Genomic DNA, 20,837 nt, shown 5'->3' on the forward strand with positions numbered 1-20,837 from the left:
CTGGGTCTCTGGCACCAATCCCTAACAAGTCAGGATTTTAAGCATGCCCTGAATTTGACACTCACTAAACTTTCCAACTTTGCTTCTCTCCATCTGACCAGGAGCTGGACACCAGTGTTCAGCCCCTCTCAGACAAAGAACTGCCCAGCCATGAGCCCTTCCACTGTTGCTGATTGCTGTGCTACTGCTCAGGTTGGAAGGAGGTGACCCTGCTGTGTGCTGTGCAGCAGGCACTTTGTGCCTTTAGCTTAGGTCCACAAATAAGGCAGCAGTCCTGCAGCCCCCCAGCCCAGGACTCCAGCTGAAGGGACTAATGGTGGCAGACTGGGTTTTTCTTACCTCTCCTGTTTAGCAGTTTGAGGTGTATGGCTGGGGGCCCAGCATAGGTGCTGTGGACACTTCCTTCTTCACCCTGACTGACAAGCAGTCAATGCTCAGCAGAGCCACCCTGCTGAGCTGGCAGCAGCTCTAGCGCTTGTCCTAAAGGTGCCTGGGTTTAGCCAGCAGACATATGCTCAGTCCTCTGAGCCTCTCTGGATAGCACAAAACATTGTCAGTTACCTCCAGAATGCAGGTAATTCTTTCTAGCCCTAATGGCCAAGAAGCTATTGAGCAGGATGGATTGGTGAGGGTTAGTGATGCCCCCCGCTGTGCCAGAGGATACTTCACAGTTGCCTGGTGTTACTTCTGAGCTTGCCTCTTTCTCTCCCTCTGGACTCAAAATTGTCACCATTTGACAATAGATAATATAGTCCTCAGGCCTGGAGCAGGTGGGACAATAGCCTCATGGTCTATGCCATGGCAAGGTGGTCATCCTGCTACTTGCTCCTGAGGCTACAGCAGTGAGGAAGCCCCAACACAGCCCCTGTCTGCCCAAACCTGTACTGCCTCACATCATATCCTCAGGTGACAGCAGGGGAAAGCTCGACTGCCTCCTTGCTGCCTGGCAAGTTACAGCCCAGGATTCAGCTGTGTGTTCACCAACCCTCCATGGACAACAGGCAAAGTTCCTGGACAAAATAAGGAGCTGCTCTGACAGAAAACAGCACAGAAGCCCCAGCCACAGGCCTCAGTCACCTCAGCATGAGCACTGGGTGAGTAGAGAACCAGCCCCAACCACCGCAGCGCTCTCCCTGGGGCTGGTACAGCAACAGCTGCCTACTGGGCTACTGCTCCTGCCAGCTCCCTGCCCCTTCTCCTGGAAGGCTAAAAGCAAACCACTGAGGCTGTGGCACAGGCTGCAACTGGCCAGGGCTGCCCAGCAAGTGAAAACGTCCCTGGAGAGCACTGCAGCTGCAGCAAGCATTCACAGGAGCAACGCTGGTGGCCAGGTGCAGTTGCCATCCTTCCTGCTCCATCCCCCTCCAGCCTCCTGCCAGACAAAGCAGCACACCACTCAAAACATCATTAAAAGTTTATTAACAAAAGCTTTGTACACCTCTTCAGACACTGGGAATTTTACACCTAGGCAAAATAACAGCACATTTCCAGCTGCCCTTTTGTACAAACTGATACAGAATCTCCACCAGTGGGGGCTGAGCAGGAAAATAAAACCCCTGGTGGTGTCCTTTTGTAAAGGAGCTACAAAAGTCATTTGTGAGTTTGCTTTTTTTTTTTTTTTAACCTTTTAAAAAAACCTTTTCCCCCAGAACATAGAAAAATAAATTATTCTTTTTCTCCCCCCCTCCTTTTACTTTTTCAATTAACTCTACTGATTAGAAATATTACAAACCAAAATATCCGTGTCTTCTTAGGAATTCTTCACAATACAAAAAAACAGCTTCACAAAACCTTATTTACAGCAATGAGGTAAGAACTGTGCAATGTTCAACTAAGAAACATATTGCAGGATCAATTAACATGTTCTTCCAGGTCAGTACACAGTGGAGGTCTAACTACAGCTGGGGCTTTTGCCTACCAATTCCCACCTCAGTGCTGATCAGTGGTTGCTGCCCCTCCCGGCTCCCTTCTCCGCGCTGCCCCAGGCTCGGGAGCCAGGAGCTCAGCCACTGGGGGAAGTGCTGGCACTAACTCACCTTCACCCGTTTCAACCACTGAGAAGGGTCAGTGGGAAATAAATGCTCACGTTTTTGGTAATTGATCAGTGAAAAGGGACCCAGGTACCACTCTGCCTGAGCTCTCTACAGTGGTACAGACACCTCTAGGAAAGGCAGAACAAGGTGGCTGCTGGTGCAACACAGACTACTCCCGCTGCTAACAAGGACAGGGCTAGTGCATGGTCAGCTGCTTGCAGCCATTTCACAAATGGAGGTAGCAACAGGCACTTGGGTTAGGCCAGACACTATACCTGCTTCTGCCAGGCTGGCCTGCTCAGCTGGTAAAGAAACTGTCACTGGAACCACACTGGCTCCTCTAAAATAACCTCAGGACTCTAAAACCTACACCAGAAGTAATAAACTTTGGATTCTGTACTGCAATTCTTACTCTGGAGAAACTCCCACTATATAACAACAGGAAGCTGAAAGGAACAAAAAGTTCAGGAGTGGATTCCCTTACAAGTTGGGTTTCAAAATAGCTGTGTGAAAAGGAACCAGCAGAGAGCAAGCCCTGCTCCCAGCTGGGTCTGAGATGACATTGCAGCTGCAGCAGAAGGGCTGGGGCTGCTCTGTTCTTAAACTGCTGCTCTGAAACCGAAGCAAAGCCTGACTGCAGGCAGCTTCACAGCCTGGCACATACAGGACTAGACTGAAGAGTCAAGGCTGTGTTCTCCTGGGGTGGAATTTGTACTTGGTACCATCCTAGTGACAAAACAATCAGGGCTTGCAGAGTCTGATCTGCTTCACAGTCAGAGACATTAAGTACATCCAGTTTAGTGCAACAAGAGAGCAAATGAAAGCCTACCAACGATCTCCTCAGATTAACCCTTCACTGTGCAGTAAGTTCCTTGTTGCATTTCTTCAGTCTGCAGAGAGGAAAGCTGCAGCCTGCAGTCAGAGGAAGTGCTTAGAGCAGCAGGACCTGCAGGTCTCAAGCCTCCTTCAAACGTCAGCTCTTCTCTGACGCAACTGGTCCAGTTTTATCGTTGAGCCTCTGTGCAAGAGAAAATACTTCTAAAAATCAGATTATAAAAGACAGAGTTAAGTCAAATTCATGCAAGTGACAGAGCAGGTGAGCTGCATTTACTGGGGCTTCTACAGCCTAGCTTCTGCAGTGCAAACAACCAGTGTGGTAGAGTAACAAGTGGGAAGGAACAGCTGAAGGAGTCACTGTATGGGAGCAGCGCATACTAAGGGCACTACATCAGAAAACCAACTGTGCCTCTGCTTTCATTCCAGCAAGACTTGCTGTTGCCCTCTCCTTAGAGCCTCATGATGGTCAAGACAAGTACCTGCTGGTGACCTCTGCTGCATCTCACCTGCTGGTGAGGGCTGAACTCTACCCTGCTCCCTCAGAATGGAAACCTGGTTTCTGTTTTGCCTCTGCCACCATCAGCTTTCTTCCATAAACTGCTGCAAAAACACTTCCTGCAAGTGCTGGACAGGGCTCAGCAAAAGCCTCAGCTCATCTGCTGGCCATTCAGCAAACCTGTGCCAACTGGAAATGAGATTAAAACATCCCAGCTTCTGGCAACAGAGAACCTGGTTTAAAGTCCTTTTGGAGTGGAGTAGTTGAGCAGCCCACTGCAGTCTGGCTTGGCTCTAACCTTTAATTAACAACAAAATTAAGACAAGAGCCATTTCACAATACAATGGTTTCTAAGGGGTTTGCTCCAAAGATGTTCTGAGAGTCCCAGAATGGTTTACAGCTCCCTGTTAGGTACAAAACCTGGAACTGTCAAATGGTGTTTGTCACTCCCCAGTGCTGCCAGGTCACACTGTGCAGACCTAAAAGTCAGAAGGAGGTGGCATGTGGAAGGGTTTGTTCTGATGCAAATCAGGCACAGGGTCTCCATTCCAGACACTCCTGGCTATAGACAGTGAGGGGTTACAGACAGAGCTTGCACAAACAGTGAAGATTTCTAACCGAAGGCAAGGCCCTGAGCAAAGCCCTGTGACAGGCCCCCCTGCCCTGACAGTGGCCAGAGGAACATTGTCTCACCCAGTCCTGCACTGGGCAGTGGCAACACCACAACAGAGCCACCTGGAAAGGGACAGCGACCCTGCACAAAGCTGAAGGCAAATAACCACTCCTGGGTTTGGAGAGAAGGGAGCTGTTCCCAGGAAAAACAGCTTGAAATGTCAGTGCTTTGTTTGGTGTCTCCCCTTTTGTTTGGGAAGTACCATGAGAGCCCAGCTGCCTGAATCCTTCCCCAACACTGTGCCCCTAAATTAACCAGAGGCTTTGGGTGTGGGCAGTGGAGAGGGGACCAACACCTAGCTCCAAACTCCTGCCTGCTCTTGTGGATGAGCTTCCCTCCTCTCACTACTGTGTCTTCTCCAAGGAGCACAGGAACTTAGTCTTCCTTTGTTTTGACAAGTTCCACAGGCTCCCTCACTTCATTCTCTCTTAATTTCATGGCCTGAGAGAATGCAGTCTGTTCTGTAACTCCTTCAAGAAGGAATTCCTGTCTTGGGGACGGAGGCCACAGGCCAGTGCTGAAGGCAGTGGATCATCCTTACTGGAAAACAACTTGTCTTGTTTCCCTGCCTGCCTAGGAAAGGCTTTCTTACTCTATCTTTTAGCTACCTGATGGAGGTACTGCACTGAAAATGAGGTGAGAAGTATACTTACTGTCACCTTCTGAGCTGCATTATCCCCATGGATCGTAAGGAACGGGTTGGTGGTAGCTGCATTAAGTGGTGAGGCCTGGGTGCCTGACAGCAAATTGTTCATGGGTATCTGTGCTCCTCCAGTGATCTGCAACTGCTGTACTTCAGACTGGTGGTGCTGGTGGTGGTGATGCTGCTGCTGTACTAACTGATACAAAAGGGCCTGATGTTGTTCCTTGAGTAATGAGGAAATCAAAATGAGTCAAGAATTAGTTATGCAAACATAGCTCCTCCCTGGCTTCTTGCCTATCCCTGTCCTCAGACAGTGCAATTCTGGACCCAACCCCAGCTAACTTAGGTTACACTCATGAAGCTCATGGAATTACAGAATTGTCAGGGTTGGAAGGGACCTCAAGGATCAGCCAGTTCCAACCCCCCTGCCATGGCCAGGGACACCTCACACTACAGCAGGTTGCTCACAGCCACATCCAGCCTGGCTGCAAACACCTCCAGGCAGGAGGCTTCCACCACCTCCCTGGGCAGCCTGTGCCAGGCTCTCACCACCCTCATGGGGAACAATTTCTTCCTCACATCCAATCTGAATCTATCCATTTCTAGTTTTGCTCCATTCCCCCCAGTCCTATCACTCCCTCACACCCTCAAAAGTCCCTCCCCAGCTTTCTTCAGATACTGGAAGGCCACAATTAGGTGGTCTCAGAGCCTTCTCTTCTCCAGACTGAACAACCCCAACTCTCTCAGTCTGTCTCCATAGCAGAGCAGCTCCAGCCCTCTGCTCCTCCTCATGGCCCTTCTCTGGACACATTCCAGCACCTCCAGATCCTTCCTGTAATAGAGGCTCCAGAACTGGACACAGTGCTCCAGGTGTAGTCTCACCAGAGTGGAGTAGAGGGGGAGAATCACCTCCCTCACCCTACTGGCTATGCTTCTCTTGCTGCAGCCCAGGCTCTGCTTGGCTCTCTGGGCTGCAAGTGCTCACTGCTGGCTCCTGTTGAGCTTCTCCTCCCCCAGCACCCCCAGGTCCTTTTCTTCAGGGCTGCTCTCCAGCCAGTCCCTGCCCAGCCTGTATCAGTGCCTGGGACTCCCCCAACCCAGCTGCAGGACCTTGCATTTGGTCTTGTTGAACCTCTTGAGGTTGTCATGGGCCCAGCTCTGCAGCCTGTCAGGTCCCTCTGGATGGATCCCTTCCCTCCAGCTGTCTGCTGCACCACACAGCTTGGTGTCATCAGCAAACCTGCTGAGGGTGCACTCAGTGCCACTGTCCATGGCACCCACAAAGATGTTAAACAAGCCTGGTCCCAGTGCTGATTCCTGAGGGCCTCCACTTGGACATGGGCCCGTTGACAGCCACTCTGGGTGCAGCCCTGGAGCCAGTTCTGTATCCACTGAATGTTCCATCCATAGAACCCAGCTCAGAGACCAGGGTGTGGTGCAGGACAGTGTCAATGGCTTTGCTCAGGTCCAGGTAAATGGCATCAGTTGCTTGGCCTTCATCTATTAATGCTGTGACCTTGTCATAGAAGGCCACCAGGATTTTCAGGCAGGATGTGCCCTTGGTGAAGCCCTGCTGACTGTTGCCAATCACCTCTCTGTTATTCTTTTGCCTCAGCAGTGCCTCCAGGAGGATCTGCTCCATGATCTTACTGGGCACAGAGGTGAGACTGCCTGGCCTATAGTTCCCTGGGTCATCCCTTCTTGAAAATGGGAGTTTTGTTTCCCCTTTTCCAGTCCCTGGGGACCTCCCTGGGCTGCCAGGACTTTTGGCATATGATGCAGAGCAGTTCAGCAACCTCCTCCCCAGCTCCCTTGGCACCCGTGGGTGTATCCCAACGAGTCCCATGGACTTGCAGTTCCATGAGGCTGTGGGAAAGGGAAGAGAATGAGATCAGCAGCTCAGCAGGAGTTCAGCAAAGCCTGCTGACTCTCAGGCCTCTCTCAGAACACCAACCCCTGTTTGTCAAAGCACCAGAACTGCACCACAAATAGTTACCCCAGTTACTAATGGGCTGTGTGATGACTGCCAGGCAGGGCAAAGATGATGCCCAGCTGAAGATGATGCCCCAAAATCTCTTGTTAGAGCCCTGGTGGAGTCTGAGAACAGCTTGGGACATGGTTAGAGTCCACACATGGTCCCAAAGTATGCTGTCCACAGCTGATGCTGAGAGAGAAAAGCCTCCATGTTCACAGGGGAGAGGATGGGACTGAAGGATTCTGAGCAATGCACCCACCCCAGGAATGCTCTGCAGTTTATCAGCACGGCCAGACAAAAAAGCTGAAGCAACTGACAAAAACCCATTCCTAGGACTGATAGCAGTTCATCCATGCCTCAGAACACAAGAGAGGAGAGATTCACAGCACACTTACTGATGTGAGCTGCTGGGTGCTCAGTAGCTGCTGGAATTGCTGGTGCTGCTGATGGAGCAGAAGCTGTCTCTGCTGGTCAGGAAGCAGTCCGAGTCCCGAGGCACTGTAGGGTTTGACAGAGCAGTACTGGGGTTAACCACAGGCTGGAACTGTGTGCATCTTTGACTCTCAATGACACTCAGCAATCTTAAATTTAACAAATTCTGAAATCCAAACAGCTTCAAACCCAGTTACAGCAGGCATATTTGTAACAACTGCAACAGTAGCCATCGCTTTGACTCATATTAACATTATTTCCACCTCTTTTCACCTCACTTTTGCTGTATTCTTCTATACTCAAATCACTTTTGTCCACTGCTTGCTTATTCTTTTATCCCACTTCCTCTTTTCCTCTTTGCACTTCCCCTTTTTTCCTGCTCTTCTTGTCCCTTCTCTTTAGCCTTTCTCTGCATCACTGCCTTGTTCTGCACTGGCACTTGAAAGAAAAAAAACCTCCTCAGCCAGCAGCTGAGATCTGAAACAAAACCTAACTGCAGACGAGCAAAGGCTGCAGCTCCCCAGCTGCCCAGAAGAGGCAGCTGACTGGATTTCACCACAGAGCTTGCTCTAAACCAGATCAGCTTGGAATGTAAATCTAATCCTTTTTAGCTCCTCATTAAAAGGTATATGAAACTCTCCAGCCTACAGTCTGCTCTGGTTGCCAGGATGTAAAGAAACAATCCTCTCCTCCTCCTCCAATCACCAGCCAGCTGTAGTAAGCCACCTTTTTCCCAGAGCAGGGCTGAGTGTTTTTCTCTGCCAGATCAATGGAGTCTCTCTTTTACCTACAACCTCAAACTCTCCCAAACAGCAAAGCACAAATCAGTGTTTTCTCACCTCCCTGTGCTGAAGAGCTCACATAAATAAGGTCACTATGCACAAAGATGACTTCATGGTTTGGTATAGAACCTGGCTGGTTTTCACATGAAAATGAGCAGCTTCTGAAGCTTGGGAAGTTACTGTAAGTAGCAACTTGCAGGAACATCTGGTAAGTCTTTTAATGCCAGAACAACACACAAGAGGTAGCAAGCAGGGCTGAACACTCACGGCTTTCCATCACCTTGCCAACACTGACTGTAACCATCACCACAGTCGACCAGCACCAGGCAATCCCACAAGCCCTGGAGAGCTTGCACTGGCTGCAAAGCCCTGTGCCTGCCTCTGCTTGCTACCATGAAACCTTCCCACAGAGCAGTAAGACCCAGGCCATCTGACATTAAAGAGTCACCTAGTTGCCACTGAACTCAAGAGTGACACAGACAAATGGTGTCCCATCGAGTTTCAGAACCAACAATCTCAACTAGCAGAACATACTGCTTTTCCCCCTCTTTCTTCAGTCATCCCAGAGCCTCCTCACAACTCAGTTCCAGTAACAGAAAAGCTTTTTCCTGGTTTTCACTGAGGTGTTTGTAATGGAAGGAACAGGGATGAGGAATGTCCAAGTCATCATTAACATCATCTTGGCACCAACTAGCATTAGAGCTTTCTCTGCCTGCACGTTTCCCCTCTAAATATACAACTGAAATACTGAAAGCACACAAAGTGAGGAGGATTGTGAAACAACTCAAATGGAAGGAGGCCCAGCAAATCCTCTGGGTTTGCTCAGGAAAGCAGAGAGTTGTACTCTCTTAAATTGAATACAAACAGATCACACAAGAACAGAGGGGAGTGGGAATGCTGGTGGAGTTGTACATCGTAAGCTTGTTGCAGCAGAACGCTGTGAATCACTTTGTGAATTCCAGCCTATGCTAGAAGTCAGGATGGGAGCCTACTGAACAGGGTACTAGCTGCAGTATCCTGTGTGAACTGGAGTAGTATACTTCTAGGATACACACTCAAGGGTTAGCTTCTGCAATATAGAGAGTCAGGAATAAATCATCTGAGAAAGCAGCAGCATGACCAGGGGATTCTGGCATCACTTCCAAGGGGAAAGCATCACCCAACAGGCCAATGTAACTGATTGTGTCTGGTGTCTCTCATTCCTCCTCACACTTTTGGGGAGAACACCACAAAATTCTTGTGTTTTCAGGATAAGGACCTCTGCTAAAGGAGAGAACTTCTCATTAACAACATGAAACATGAACAACCAATGAAGTGGTAGGATCACCTAGCTTATAAACTGTGAAAAACATCACCTCCTGAGTTAAAATAGAGCAGCCAAAAGGACACACCTGAAAGCAGCAGCTTGGGTGAGCCTGTTGGAGCAGTGCCACACAACATGGACTCAACTATTCAGGAGCTGCCAAAGCAACTGCAAGGCAAGACACTAGAAAGACAACCTACAAAACCAGGGATCCCCTGCATCATTCCAACCACATCGGCCTTTTGCCATGGGTGATCCACCATCACCTCCACAAACAAACTCGACTTCAAAGGCAAGAATCCACTCCCCCTATTTGCAGGCACTTGCTTCTGCACAGAACCCCAGCTCTGCTTCCTAAGGGAAGGGCAATACAAGGGGTGGGGGGAAGGGGAGCCAGGAGCATGACTTAGCTCAGGCTCCGCTCTTGTCCCAGCACCCTTCCAGCCCAAGCAGCCCACTCCCCTTCCCGGGAAGCAGCTGTCTCCTTTTGTTACCCATTTGCCTTGCAGCTCCAGCAGCAGCAGTTTATGCTGCTGAGGATACCTGGGTTTGGGGAAGGGCTGTTAGCAATCCCCAAGCATGAATCTTTTTATCCCTTTAAAACTTCCTTAGGAACACCACTTGACAAACTCATTTCTTTGGAGTCAAAGGCAGAAACAGCAGACACCATGCCAGTGTATTACCACCCTGGTTAGTTATGCCTATTACACCTTTAATTCCATGACCATATATTGTTCTTCTCCCCCTCCCCCTTCTTACTGCAACAAATGGTAGCTTTGCCAAGGCTCCTTTAATCCTGGAAGAACAATTGGCAGGACAGAGAATATTGTTTTCGAGCTGCAACACGAGCTGAAGCACATTTGCATAATTACATTTGTTTGGGAATGTGACCTGATGAAAAACCATGAATAAATGGACACCAGGATTCCCCAAAGCTAAAGACAAAACCCCTTTCCTTTAAACTTGACTGTTTGTGCTTCCATTAAATGCTTTCTTCTTTTCATTCCCAGATGAGGAGCAGAAGCTATTTGGAGAGTTAGAGGCTAAGGAAGGAAAACCAGCACCTTCTGAGTAAGAGGGGTAAAAAAACCATGAGCTGAGCTGAAGAGCAGCAGGCACTGCCAGGAAAACCATTCCATCAGCAAAGCCTTACCTGTTATTTAAGGTGGTTGGCAGGGGATGTGCTGCGTTGGGTGGCACCGTTGCGTGAGCCAGAGGAGAAGGGTTCTGCGATATTGTTGCTGGGGTCTGAATGACCCCATTTAAAGCTCCTACAATCCCATTGATTGCCAGCTGGCTGGCTGGCAGCGCTCCAATTATTCCACCCACACCAGGCACTGCAGGAATGGTGGAGGTTACAGTCTGCATACCACTAGCTAGTGCCCCCACTGTCACACCATTGACCTGTTGAACTCCCGTGACTCCTGAGCCTTGCTGAGCTGGACTCTGCCCAGCAGGTGGTGGAGTGGAAAGAGCTGATGAACTGCTGGTGCTTTGTCCGCTGGAGGTTATCTCCTGGTGTAAAAACAAACAACAAAACCCCCTCAGCTGCATAAAATTTCACCCAACAGCACAAGGCAAGGACTATGAGGAGTTAACTCCTAACAAGTTGAAGTGTAGAAGAAAGGAATCAAAATTACCTGGTTTAACACAGGGAGAGAATTGTCCGGTAAAAAACTGTTTCCCAGATGAGGGCTTTTGCTGCTGTTCAAGGAATCAGTGCTAGGTGCTAGAGGGAGTGTTTAAAACAACAACAACACAGTGGTTAAACTCCTGTAACATGGGAAAAGACTCACAAGAATTATTTCAAAATCATGCTGAAGTTCAACACAGAAAATGTGAAGTCAACCTTCAAGTAACTGCTGAAGAGTTAACAGTTTAACTAACTGGGGAATCAAACAGATGTGCTCCAGGCAGAAGCGAAAGAGAAACTGCACTGAACCAAGTCCTAATGGTTCCAGCTGGGGTTTAAACACATCCATGAATACAAAGTCTGTGTTCATCCTACAGGCAAATGCCTCTCCCATGGGCAGCACAGGTGGATGAAACAGGTATTTCCTATCAATACATGCTCAAATTTCTCTGATACTTTGATACTCTCCTCTCCTTACCTGCTTGTACTGCAAAGGGGTGCACTTGATGGGAAGGGCTGGGGTTTGAAGTGATTGTTGGAAAGGGCACTGAAAGCTGTGCATTGAGTAGCTGAAGCCGCTCCTTCTTAGCAGTCAGATTCTTGATCTGCTCCTCTAACCTCCTGTTCTCAACCTGAAGCTGGTGTAAGGATTTCAGCATTCCTAGAACTGAGGTAGAAACACCTGGGTTATATTTCACAGCCACATTCCAAGAACCAGTAACATCTTTGGGGGGGGTTTCATTCCTGTACTGCAATTTAAAACTAGCACTAAGTCATATGTGAAAACAGAAATCAAATCATTACTGAAAGACACAGCAAGAAGGAATCTGACTGCAAGTGGAAAGGTTTAGGATCAATTTTGTGTAATTTAAAGTGCAGGGGAAAAGTATGCAGCATGTGACAGTAATTTTGCAGTGTATCTACACCTTGGCTTGAATGAAGTCCCATCAGGGCTGACATTCATTTTAAGCAAGGAGCAGCGCAGGATAACTTAGCCCCATGCCAGAATACAAACCCAGTATTGTTTTAGTAGCCCAGGTTAATTGAAATAGATTTTTCCCAACTCTGCAGCTGCAGTCTGAGCCATTTTTTAGCACTATCAGAGCAGAGAAAGGTTGGCAAATACAAATTCAACTAACAACAGAGACAACAACATTTGTGTAAGAACAACCCGCTTGTGCCTTACTGCCTTGCAGAGCAGATGATGAACTTACAGACACCCGAACGGAACACCTCCTCCAAGCTGAAGCTCCCAGGACAGGGCTGGGAAGAGCAGCAGCCCTCCTCTGCTCCGGGCAGCGATCTGCAGATCCCCCAGCAGGGAGCACTGTGCGAGCACTGCAGTTGCCACCCCTCTTTCTGCAGAAAAAGGGGGCAGCATCTCCCACACCAACCTGGCTTTTACCAGGCAGGGGCTTCCCAAACTCCGATTTGATTTCAGAACTCGTTATTTCCCAACTAGGAGCAGAGTGCAACTGTAAAGCCACAGGGATAGCCTCCTCCTTTTTTTTTTCAATTCTAAATTGTATTTGTTTAACATGACCTCTGGGCCTACTACAGACATAAGTCTACTGGTATAGGCACATCTGGTCATTTCCCAAGGATTTAGCTTTTATCCCTCCTCTTCAAGAACATACAAAGGAACCCTCAGTGAGCCCAAATGAGATGCAATAAGACTTAGCTAAACCTGTCCTCCAGCTATCATGTTTAAAGGATTATCCCTGCATGAATTTCCTCACAATTAGCATTTTTGTCAGGATACCATTCATAAAAATACCAACGAGATACCACTTTACACTACCAACAGGAGCTGGATGCTCAATAAAATGGAACACAGACCCCAACCTGGTATTAAAAAAACCCAAACCACACCACACTGCCTTGTTTTAATTCATTCACTCTCTGTCTTTGATACTGATATATTGTTGAATATGGAGAGCCAAGTGTTCTACTCATCCCTTCTGCTTTTAACATACTCATTTTCGGACTATTCCACTCTGTTAAACACAACTTGGAGCAACACAGAACCAAATCAAGATGGGAAAGCCCAGCAGGACACCTGCCTAACGTTTGTGAATGTTTTCTTACAAACAGCAACAGAAGTAGGCAGTTTAGATTGGGGGGGTGGGAAGAAAAGAAAAAAGGGAAAATAGAATGATAAATAATTGTCCTGCCCATTGTATCCCACCATCCACAGCAGCCTGGAGGGCTGTGCTTCGCTGTTTACAGCAGTGCATCCGAGAGCCCGGAATTCGTTTCCAAACTGTGCCACCGACCAGCTGGATCTGCAAGTGACCTCCTCGCGCATGGCACAATCTGCCCCCATCCATAAAAACGTAGCTGCTGGTAGAGAGCTCTCCTGCAGCCTCCTGAAGCCATGTGCTGCATTAGAGACCACGCCGCAAGTGAGCCCTGCGGTCACCGGTCTGTTACCGGCAGCAAACACATTCTTTCTGAATTCTTGGGCAAGCACTGAGCAGCAGTTCTGAATAAAAGAGTTAACAAAAGCAGTAATAAAGAGAGTGTGAGTACTTACTGTCACTAGGGGTGCCTTGCTCTAATAAAAACTGTTGTCCTTCACTCCATTGCCTCTCCAGAAGCTGTTCAATGCTGGCTGCTACCGGGGGCAAGTTCTCCCCACAACTGTTCCCTGATTGATCATAGCGAATCTGCAAGCTGCTTACAGGGGATCTGTGGAAAATATTGCAGTTTATTGGTTAAAGAAAAGGAGGGAAGGAAATGTCTTAGTACAAGGCTGGTGCAGTTTCTTGCCGTTTATCAGCCCTTAGCACCGACATACCTCACACTTCCAAGACAAAGTTAATTCATCAAAATCACCAAGATCTCCTGGTTGCCACTGCCAAGGCTTTAATAAAGATGTAATATTTCACAGCATGAGAATTTACACTGAGAAGGCACACAATAACCTTTCCTTGCACACAACCTAGCATCACACCTGACTGACAAACAGCACTCCATTACATCATACAGCAGGAAACCAGTGTGCATGGATACTTACAGCACCTGGCTTCATAAGAATAAATAAATAAAGACTTCAAACCTTGTCCAGAGAAAACCAGGAAGGTAAAAGCAATCTCCAAAAGTGAGCTTAGCAATGAGACTTCCACGTGGAAAGGCCAAATGTAAATTCCACTGCCCAACTTCCACAAAGAATCATGTAAGAGTAGATTTTTGTGGGACTCAAAGCATTTCACAGGGGCTGCAAGGGAAGGTGAAGCTATCCTCTGTCACGCTTCCTTTTGCGGCCAGGATCGCACGTAGTTCAACGAGTAATCCCTCTGCCACATCTTTGCTCATTCAGGAGCAAATTAAACCTTCAGGTCCTGCATTTGGATGGGGCAAAATTTAACCTGTGAGCAAAACCAGATGTTTGGTGCATTTCTGCCTGATGATTCTGGCCTCATGTATGCACGGTCCCACACAGGACCAAAGCCCATTAAAGGCTGGTTGGTGGCTTTGCTTTGCTGTTGTTTGAGGGTTTTAAATCGACTCCAGTAAGCTGAGATTCAGGTTCTTATGTATTGGTACTAATGGTGCCATCAGAGGGTCACAGCTGTACTGTTCTACATGTAGTGTAAACTTACCAGCAAGACCACCACGGTCCCAGTACTGGACAACATAAAGAGCTCAGGAAATCAGTGTGTTAATTATGATTAGTGTAATAAGCAGTGGTCACAGCACATTAGCTACCTAATGACTGCCAAGCATTTTGCAGGCACCAGAGCAAAGCGACTTTTATGAGGAAAGGTTTTAAGTAGGTGACTTAAGAGCTGTGTAAGTATTTATAAATAATTCCTCCTTTGCATACAGGATGAAAGAAGAAAGCCACTTGTTAAAACAAAAAGCCCTGGTGACTGGGTAACCAAGGTAGTGTTTTTTGACAAGAGATGACAACTCAGCAGCCTTGAACAGTTCAGCACAGGCACAGCAAAGCCAGCCTTAAAACTAGTTGTTTATATGATGTGCTAAAGTGATAAGGAAGAGGCTTATGCAGAAACATTCTGAACAGATGTACTACATGCCACAAAACCATACACTTTAAAAAAAAAAAAAGAAAAAATTAAATAAGGAAAAGAAAATATCCCCCACAAACCCAAACCAGAAAACAAACAGAGAAAGCCACCACAACCTCCCTCCCCTGCGTGCTTCTGGAGGGTGCCTAATGCTGTTTTTAACAGATTGCACCAAGAAAACTCTCCTTGGGCTTAGGACTGTTTGCTCTCCGTTTCATGAAGCTAGAAACAAAGCAACACATGAGTGTGTAACCTCTGCAATCCTGCACTGGAAACCCAAACAGAAGGAGGGGAAAGAAAAGCATCATCTAGATTTTCCTGTCTCACAGTATTAGTCAGCCCGTCCTCTCATCCTCTTCCAGCTGAACGCCCACCTCAGCCATTAGACGTGACACAGTTCCTGCATACCAAGGTTGAATCCCTGTTCCACATAGTATCTGATCATAGTTTCCAACAGGACTGCAAGTGTGCTGTATGCACAAGTCTGATGCTGTCACTGAAGTGGGAATCCCTTGTCTCATGTTTCATACCTCGCTTACTTTCACAAACGTTTTTTGTTTGAATTTGGGGTGGAGTTATTCACATTCTTACAGTATTAATTGCAAGCAATACTGCACACAGCTACAAGCACACATGTCACTTTCAGTGCAGGTATTACATAACAGAGTTTTAAATCTAAGGTGAAGTATGGAGGGGTAAAAGAAGTTTAAGTGCTACCTTGGGAAAAGCAGCAATTCCTTTGCAAAACAGAAACAGCTCACGTTACCAGGTATGTTTGTGTTTCTCCATGTATATGAACATTTTTAAGATGACAGCTTTAAACATCAAACACTATGGCTATAGAGGGGCACAAAGATGTAACAGTCTGCATTAGAAATGCCCCTGCAGCTCATGAGTCACATATGTCCTTCTCTGAAGAGCCTGCAGCATGCACAGCCAACAGTCGTTTCTGCAAGTGTTTTTATTTTAAGCAGCTCTTGGAGAGGTATATGGCTCTTTCAGAGAAGTGTGTTATTTATATATCTCATAAGCTTCAAAGGGAATAGTCAGGACCTGCAACAGTAACAGATAAAGCAGGTAGCATTCAGAGTTACAAAGTTTTCCGACCACAGATTTTTCAAGTGAGCTTTTTCTTCCCTAGAATCCCTATTTGAACTACCCCAAGTTACTTACTGAACTGGGTAACGTGGGCAGCTACCACACGCATGTCAACATATGTGTGATCTTCCCCATCACACAAACCAGACTGCTGAACTTAACTGAATGGGTAAGCCTTCTGAATTATTCTTTTTTTAACATCCTAGGTATTTCAGACTAATTTTTTTTCCCCTTCTTTCAGTGCTGGAACTGCAGCAGTGATTTCTCCCCCTCCTTTTTCTGACTTCTTTTTGAACAACTCTTCTGTCATGCAGAAGCCATCTACTCTCTGCAAAATGCTACCGCTTCCATACACTGAAGCAAGCTCTGCAATTGTGGACTGAGGTGGCCTTTGTAGCATACAGCTCTCCTTTGCCACTCCCATCAAAACCAGATCAATTTTGGCCAGGTTATAAATACTGAACTATACACACCCTGAACATACACTCCACAGAAGCACCACATTGAAGAAGTTTAGCTTCTCAAGTGTTCTAAGTCTAAAGACAGCCCAGGCCTGCTGCAAAGCCAGCACCTACCAGGCCTACTGCAAAGCCAGCACCCACCAGGCCTGCTGCAAAGCCAGCACCCACCAGGCCTGCTGCAAAGCCAGCACCCACCAGGCCTGCTGCACAGCCAGCACCCACCAGGCCTTTGCTTATTAACTAAGGTGGCAATAACAAAATTGCCATAAAGTGCATTCATGAGAAGCCTACTTAAATATACAATGAAACTGTCACTTCCTAATTGCTGAGCATTTTCTTTCCCAAAATTCTCTTACCTCACTTGTCTGTGTATATACAGACATGTCCCTTATTTATATAGAGAGTGGTATGCTAATGTACACCTAGGGATACTGTGAGCACAGTCTAAACCCATTTGTAGATTTATTGCTTCAGTAACAACACGTATTGGACAGCTAAAAAGCCAGTTCATGACTAGGTAATAATACCTAACAATTATAATGGATAATCTCAGCCCATTCAACAAGGAGTCTTCTGATTAATTAAGGAACATAATACAAGATCAACACCAGCAGGCACGTACATTGAATTATCTAGTTTGGCAATACTTGTTATAAATCACCGTGGTACACACATGCTACAACAATCAAATCCATTGTTGCCATGCTCTGTGGAACTACTGCATTTTCAGCTACCCTAAAATCCTTTACAATATAAAATCCTCATGGTTTAGACCCCAAATTAAACAAAAGAAAAAATAATCAAGTACTAACACTAGAAAAAAAACCAACTAATTCATGTGGGATCCAGTATGACAAATAAAGCCCTTTAAAAACCAAGGGTCACTTCACAAACACAGGAAATATTACTGCAAGTATTTTAGACCCAAGGTTGAAATTTCAGCAGCATGTATTTGGAAATAAAACGATGTGATACCATTCCAGCTGAATTTTTATGTCACATTCTGTAGCAGAGGTGAGTTGCAGCAGGACAAAAGAAAAAAAGAGCAGGTTTGTGGCACATTTTGAAGTTGTGGAGGAAAGGGAAGAAAATATTTGTTTGACATTTTTACTGCTATTTAACTTCAGAGCGTCCTGTCCCTGGAATCACCGGAGTTTAAGTCTTTGGAACTGGGGAGTTTTTTTTGCAGATAGGAATAAAAATATGACAATGGTCATAAATGTGAGAGGACAGGATTAAATGGTAAGAGATTCAGTGACAGACAAATCCCTCCAAAGCAACTCTCCATGTTTTCAGCAAAGTCCTTCATTTGTAAACCTAATTTCAGTTAATACAAAGGTAAATTTCAGCACCTTTTGAGCTCTCTGGACATATTAAGTTTGGGGGTTTTTAGACTGGTAGATCTCTATAAAAATCAACGTGTGCATACACACACACACACACACGTGTATCTGTGCTTTTAAAGCACTTATGTATTGCTAGAACAAAAGACAGTGAAGTTTCCAAATCTTAAAACATTTCCTCTGCCTGCCCTCTCCTCCAATGTAAATAACGCTTACCGTGGCGAGAGACTTCCTCTGGGTGAGCCTCCTCTGCCAGCAAGGCTTCGGCTGTTATCTCCGAGATCTTGATCTGCAGTGTAAATATTTCACAGCTGATAAATCGACTCTTCTTAGGTAACAGTTTTAAAGCTGATGCAGATTATTTTGCAAAATGCCTTAAAAAAAATCTCAACTCCCATCTGCAGTTTAGCGCCGAGGTCTGAATACGCAACTCGTTTAAGATTGCTGAACTGTGGCGTGTAAGGTGTTGTCCTTACACATTTCTGAGGCTGTACCAGGCCATGGATTATGTTCACTTCTTTCATTCCTTTCAGTTTTACAGCACAGAAGCGTGGTTTGCATTTGCAGTGCCCTCCCCTCAGCCACTTTTAATTTGTACGGTGAAAGTAATGAATCACAGCTGTGGACAGCTAATCTGTATGCTTATCACAGCAAATCCTGATGCTCGGTGTTTTTTTAACGCTTTGCGTCCCAAACCCGCTCATAAAACGCAGGAGGCATTAAACTTGCCGCTGCAGCCTAACAAGCGCACATTATTCTGCAGATTCACTGAAAACTTTATGAAGGCGTGTAATTCACTAATTCCTATTTATAAGCAGAAGCAGAGGAAAAGTCCCTGCCTAAAAAGGTAGTAAAACAAACAAAAAAGGCCTCATTAAATATACGAAAACGTTTTGCTTGGAAGGACTCAAAAGGGTTATTTTCCCTATGGCCTCTCAATAAAATAACCCTATCTGCCCCCTTCAAGGTTGCCCTCCCCCTATTCTGAGTCAAGCGACCTCCGACCTCTTGGAGGGCAAAGACATGACTGATCCATTCTTGGTAAACTGCTAAACTCATTCCCTTCCCCCAAACAGGCATGACTACTACGACATGTCAACAAATCCTTACGGAGGGAATGAAACAAAGCAAAGCCAGAGGCTCATTAAGGCCGCCGAGGAGAGCCAGGGTACAAACTGCCAAGCGGTAAATATTCACAGGATTATGAAACGTGCCCAAGTTCTCTGGCAGGATCTCTTTCACACGCGCTCCTATGCAACGCAATTTCATGAATTATGCAAATGGAGGTTTAAACTATCCACGGCAGAACCCAGAGCTGCCTCACTCTCCTTGCAAAAGAGCTGGGAACTGAACACATCAATCACAGAAGTCACAGGAGACATTGTTGCATTCCTGCCTGCTGATGGCTCTGCTTAAACATTTACATTTCAGACACTGGGGGGAAAAAAAAAGAAAGATGAAGAGGAGAAAAAGGCAGCACACCCCGCGCCCTTCAGCGGGACAGCCCAGGATCTGCTCCCAACGCAGCAACTTCACGTGGATGTTTAAGAACCAAATGCCGGGCGGAGTTCAAACCCGAAATTTAGTAATCTTTTTAAAAAGCTTGGGGCGTTCAAAGTTGCCTGTCGGTTGTGAGCAGCAGGGGGAGCTTACCTGCTTGGCTGTTCTCAGACTGAGCTATAAGTGCTGCCATCGCTGAACTGGGATTCAGCCTATTGCCGTACATGTGGGATGGAGGCAGACTGAGCGAAGATCCAGGGAGGGTGTTTGCCTGCAAGAAATCAGTTACAACTTGAATCCTTTTTTAATAAGGGGGAGAAACGCTAAATACCTTTTTAAAGAAGCCTTCCCAGTGCACAAACTTCTTTTTTAAGTTGACTGGTGGTTTAAGACTTTATGTATTTAAAAAGGAGGGGGGGAAAAAAAAGAGGATCTTCCATTTGAGTACAGAAACAGAAGTGCAGCTCTCGGAAAATACACCAGGCTTTAAAGTGTGTTTTACTTGTTGTCAGCAAGAGCTGGTAATAATAATAAAAAACCATCTTCTAATAAAAAAAAAAAAATAAAAAAAAAAATTATAGGACTGTAGCAAATATTAAAAATACCTAAGCTGCATTTCAAAAGCAGCAGAGCAGAGCAGGCCGGGCAGAGCAGGCCGGGCAGAGCCCCCTTGCAGTCCTGAAGTACGCGCTCAGTGCTAGGACTTCGGAGCATGGCGACCATGTGGTTATCCTCCTAATTATTTAATCTTATTAAACCATTTACAAAATAAGGGCAGGTAGACAACAGATGTCTCACAAATGCTTGGGTTCCTTACATCACAAGCCGGCTGTGGAGGTCAAAAGGTCCAACTTTCAGCTCTATAGTTTAACTACGCAGAGCCATATTTCCTTTGCGCTGCTCCGTCATTAGTAAAACCTGCACACTATTTTGTTACTTCCTATTTTGATAGACTTGGGAGCCTGGTGGTTTTTTGTTTTGTTTTGTTTTTATTTTAAAGAAGGCAAACAGCCATTACAAGTATGTTTTCTATACAATAGGGGGCTCACCGAATCACAGCTTTGCCCTGACCCCCATATAAGGAACTGTATTTTTGGCAGTTGGCCAGCTCTACTTATTGAAGAGCTCCCAAAGTTTGTGTTCATTCATGTTGCTAACCACAATTCTGAAGGTCTCTGCTGGGACTTGTGCCAAACAAGCGAAAATGAACCCTTAAACAGATGAAGCTAAGGAGACTGGCCAAAATCTTGCATAATCCAAGGCAATAAAAATACCTTCTTCCTTGGCTGCTTATGCTTTTTCCTCTTTCGAAGAAAAGATTTGTGTAAAACGGTGAGTCGCAGAGACAGGCCACGGAAACAAAAACCCCAAACCAAAAGCAAAACCAAAACAAGCATGGCTGCTTATTAAAAAAAAGGCATCATCCTCCTACCTGATGCAAAGAAAAGATTGCAATGTGGGAGGGGGAAGGGGAGGAAGGGAAATTCAAGATACACAACTTGGGTGATCACTGGTTTAAAAATGCATCTTTTAGGGAAATCTAAACAGAGGAAACTTCTTCTGAAAAAAAAAAATGAAAAGGAAGAAAGGAGAA

The 20,837-nt window shown here is 46.3% G+C and overlaps 1 protein-coding gene across 3 annotated transcripts in view; it reads right to left on the bottom strand.

Annotated features, from left to right (window-relative positions):
• Positions 1–1,402: 1,402 nt before the first annotated feature.
• The window catches only part of MLLT10 (MLLT10 histone lysine methyltransferase DOT1L cofactor), a 125,429-nt gene continuing 105,994 nt past the window's right edge, over positions 1,403–20,837 (bottom strand). For 2 of the 3 annotated variants that reach the window (XM_068146337.1, XM_068146340.1), the window contains 9 exons: positions 19,397–19,514; positions 17,960–18,032; positions 13,344–13,498; positions 11,286–11,474; positions 10,815–10,903; positions 10,328–10,689; positions 7,053–7,155; positions 4,693–4,905; positions 1,403–3,068 (listed from right to left, as the gene is read on the bottom strand). In XM_068146337.1, the coding sequence (XP_068002438.1) occupies positions 3,000–3,068; positions 4,693–4,905; positions 7,053–7,155; positions 10,328–10,689; positions 10,815–10,903; positions 11,286–11,474; positions 13,344–13,498; positions 17,960–18,032; positions 19,397–19,514 (1,371 nt within the window). In that variant the 3' untranslated portion in view covers positions 1,403–2,999. The remainder of the gene's footprint in view (positions 3,069–4,692; positions 4,906–7,052; positions 7,156–10,327; positions 10,690–10,814; positions 10,904–11,285; positions 11,475–13,343; positions 13,499–17,959; positions 18,033–19,396; positions 19,515–20,837) is intronic. The other variant, XM_068146338.1, reaches the window with a different exon arrangement.

Source organism: Melanerpes formicivorus, unplaced genomic scaffold, assembly GCF_026170545.1.
Source record: "Melanerpes formicivorus ecotype bairdi unplaced genomic scaffold, bMelFor1.0.p_v2 SCAF_13, whole genome shotgun sequence".
Classification (NCBI taxonomy): domain Eukaryota; kingdom Metazoa; phylum Chordata; class Aves; order Piciformes; family Picidae; genus Melanerpes; species Melanerpes formicivorus.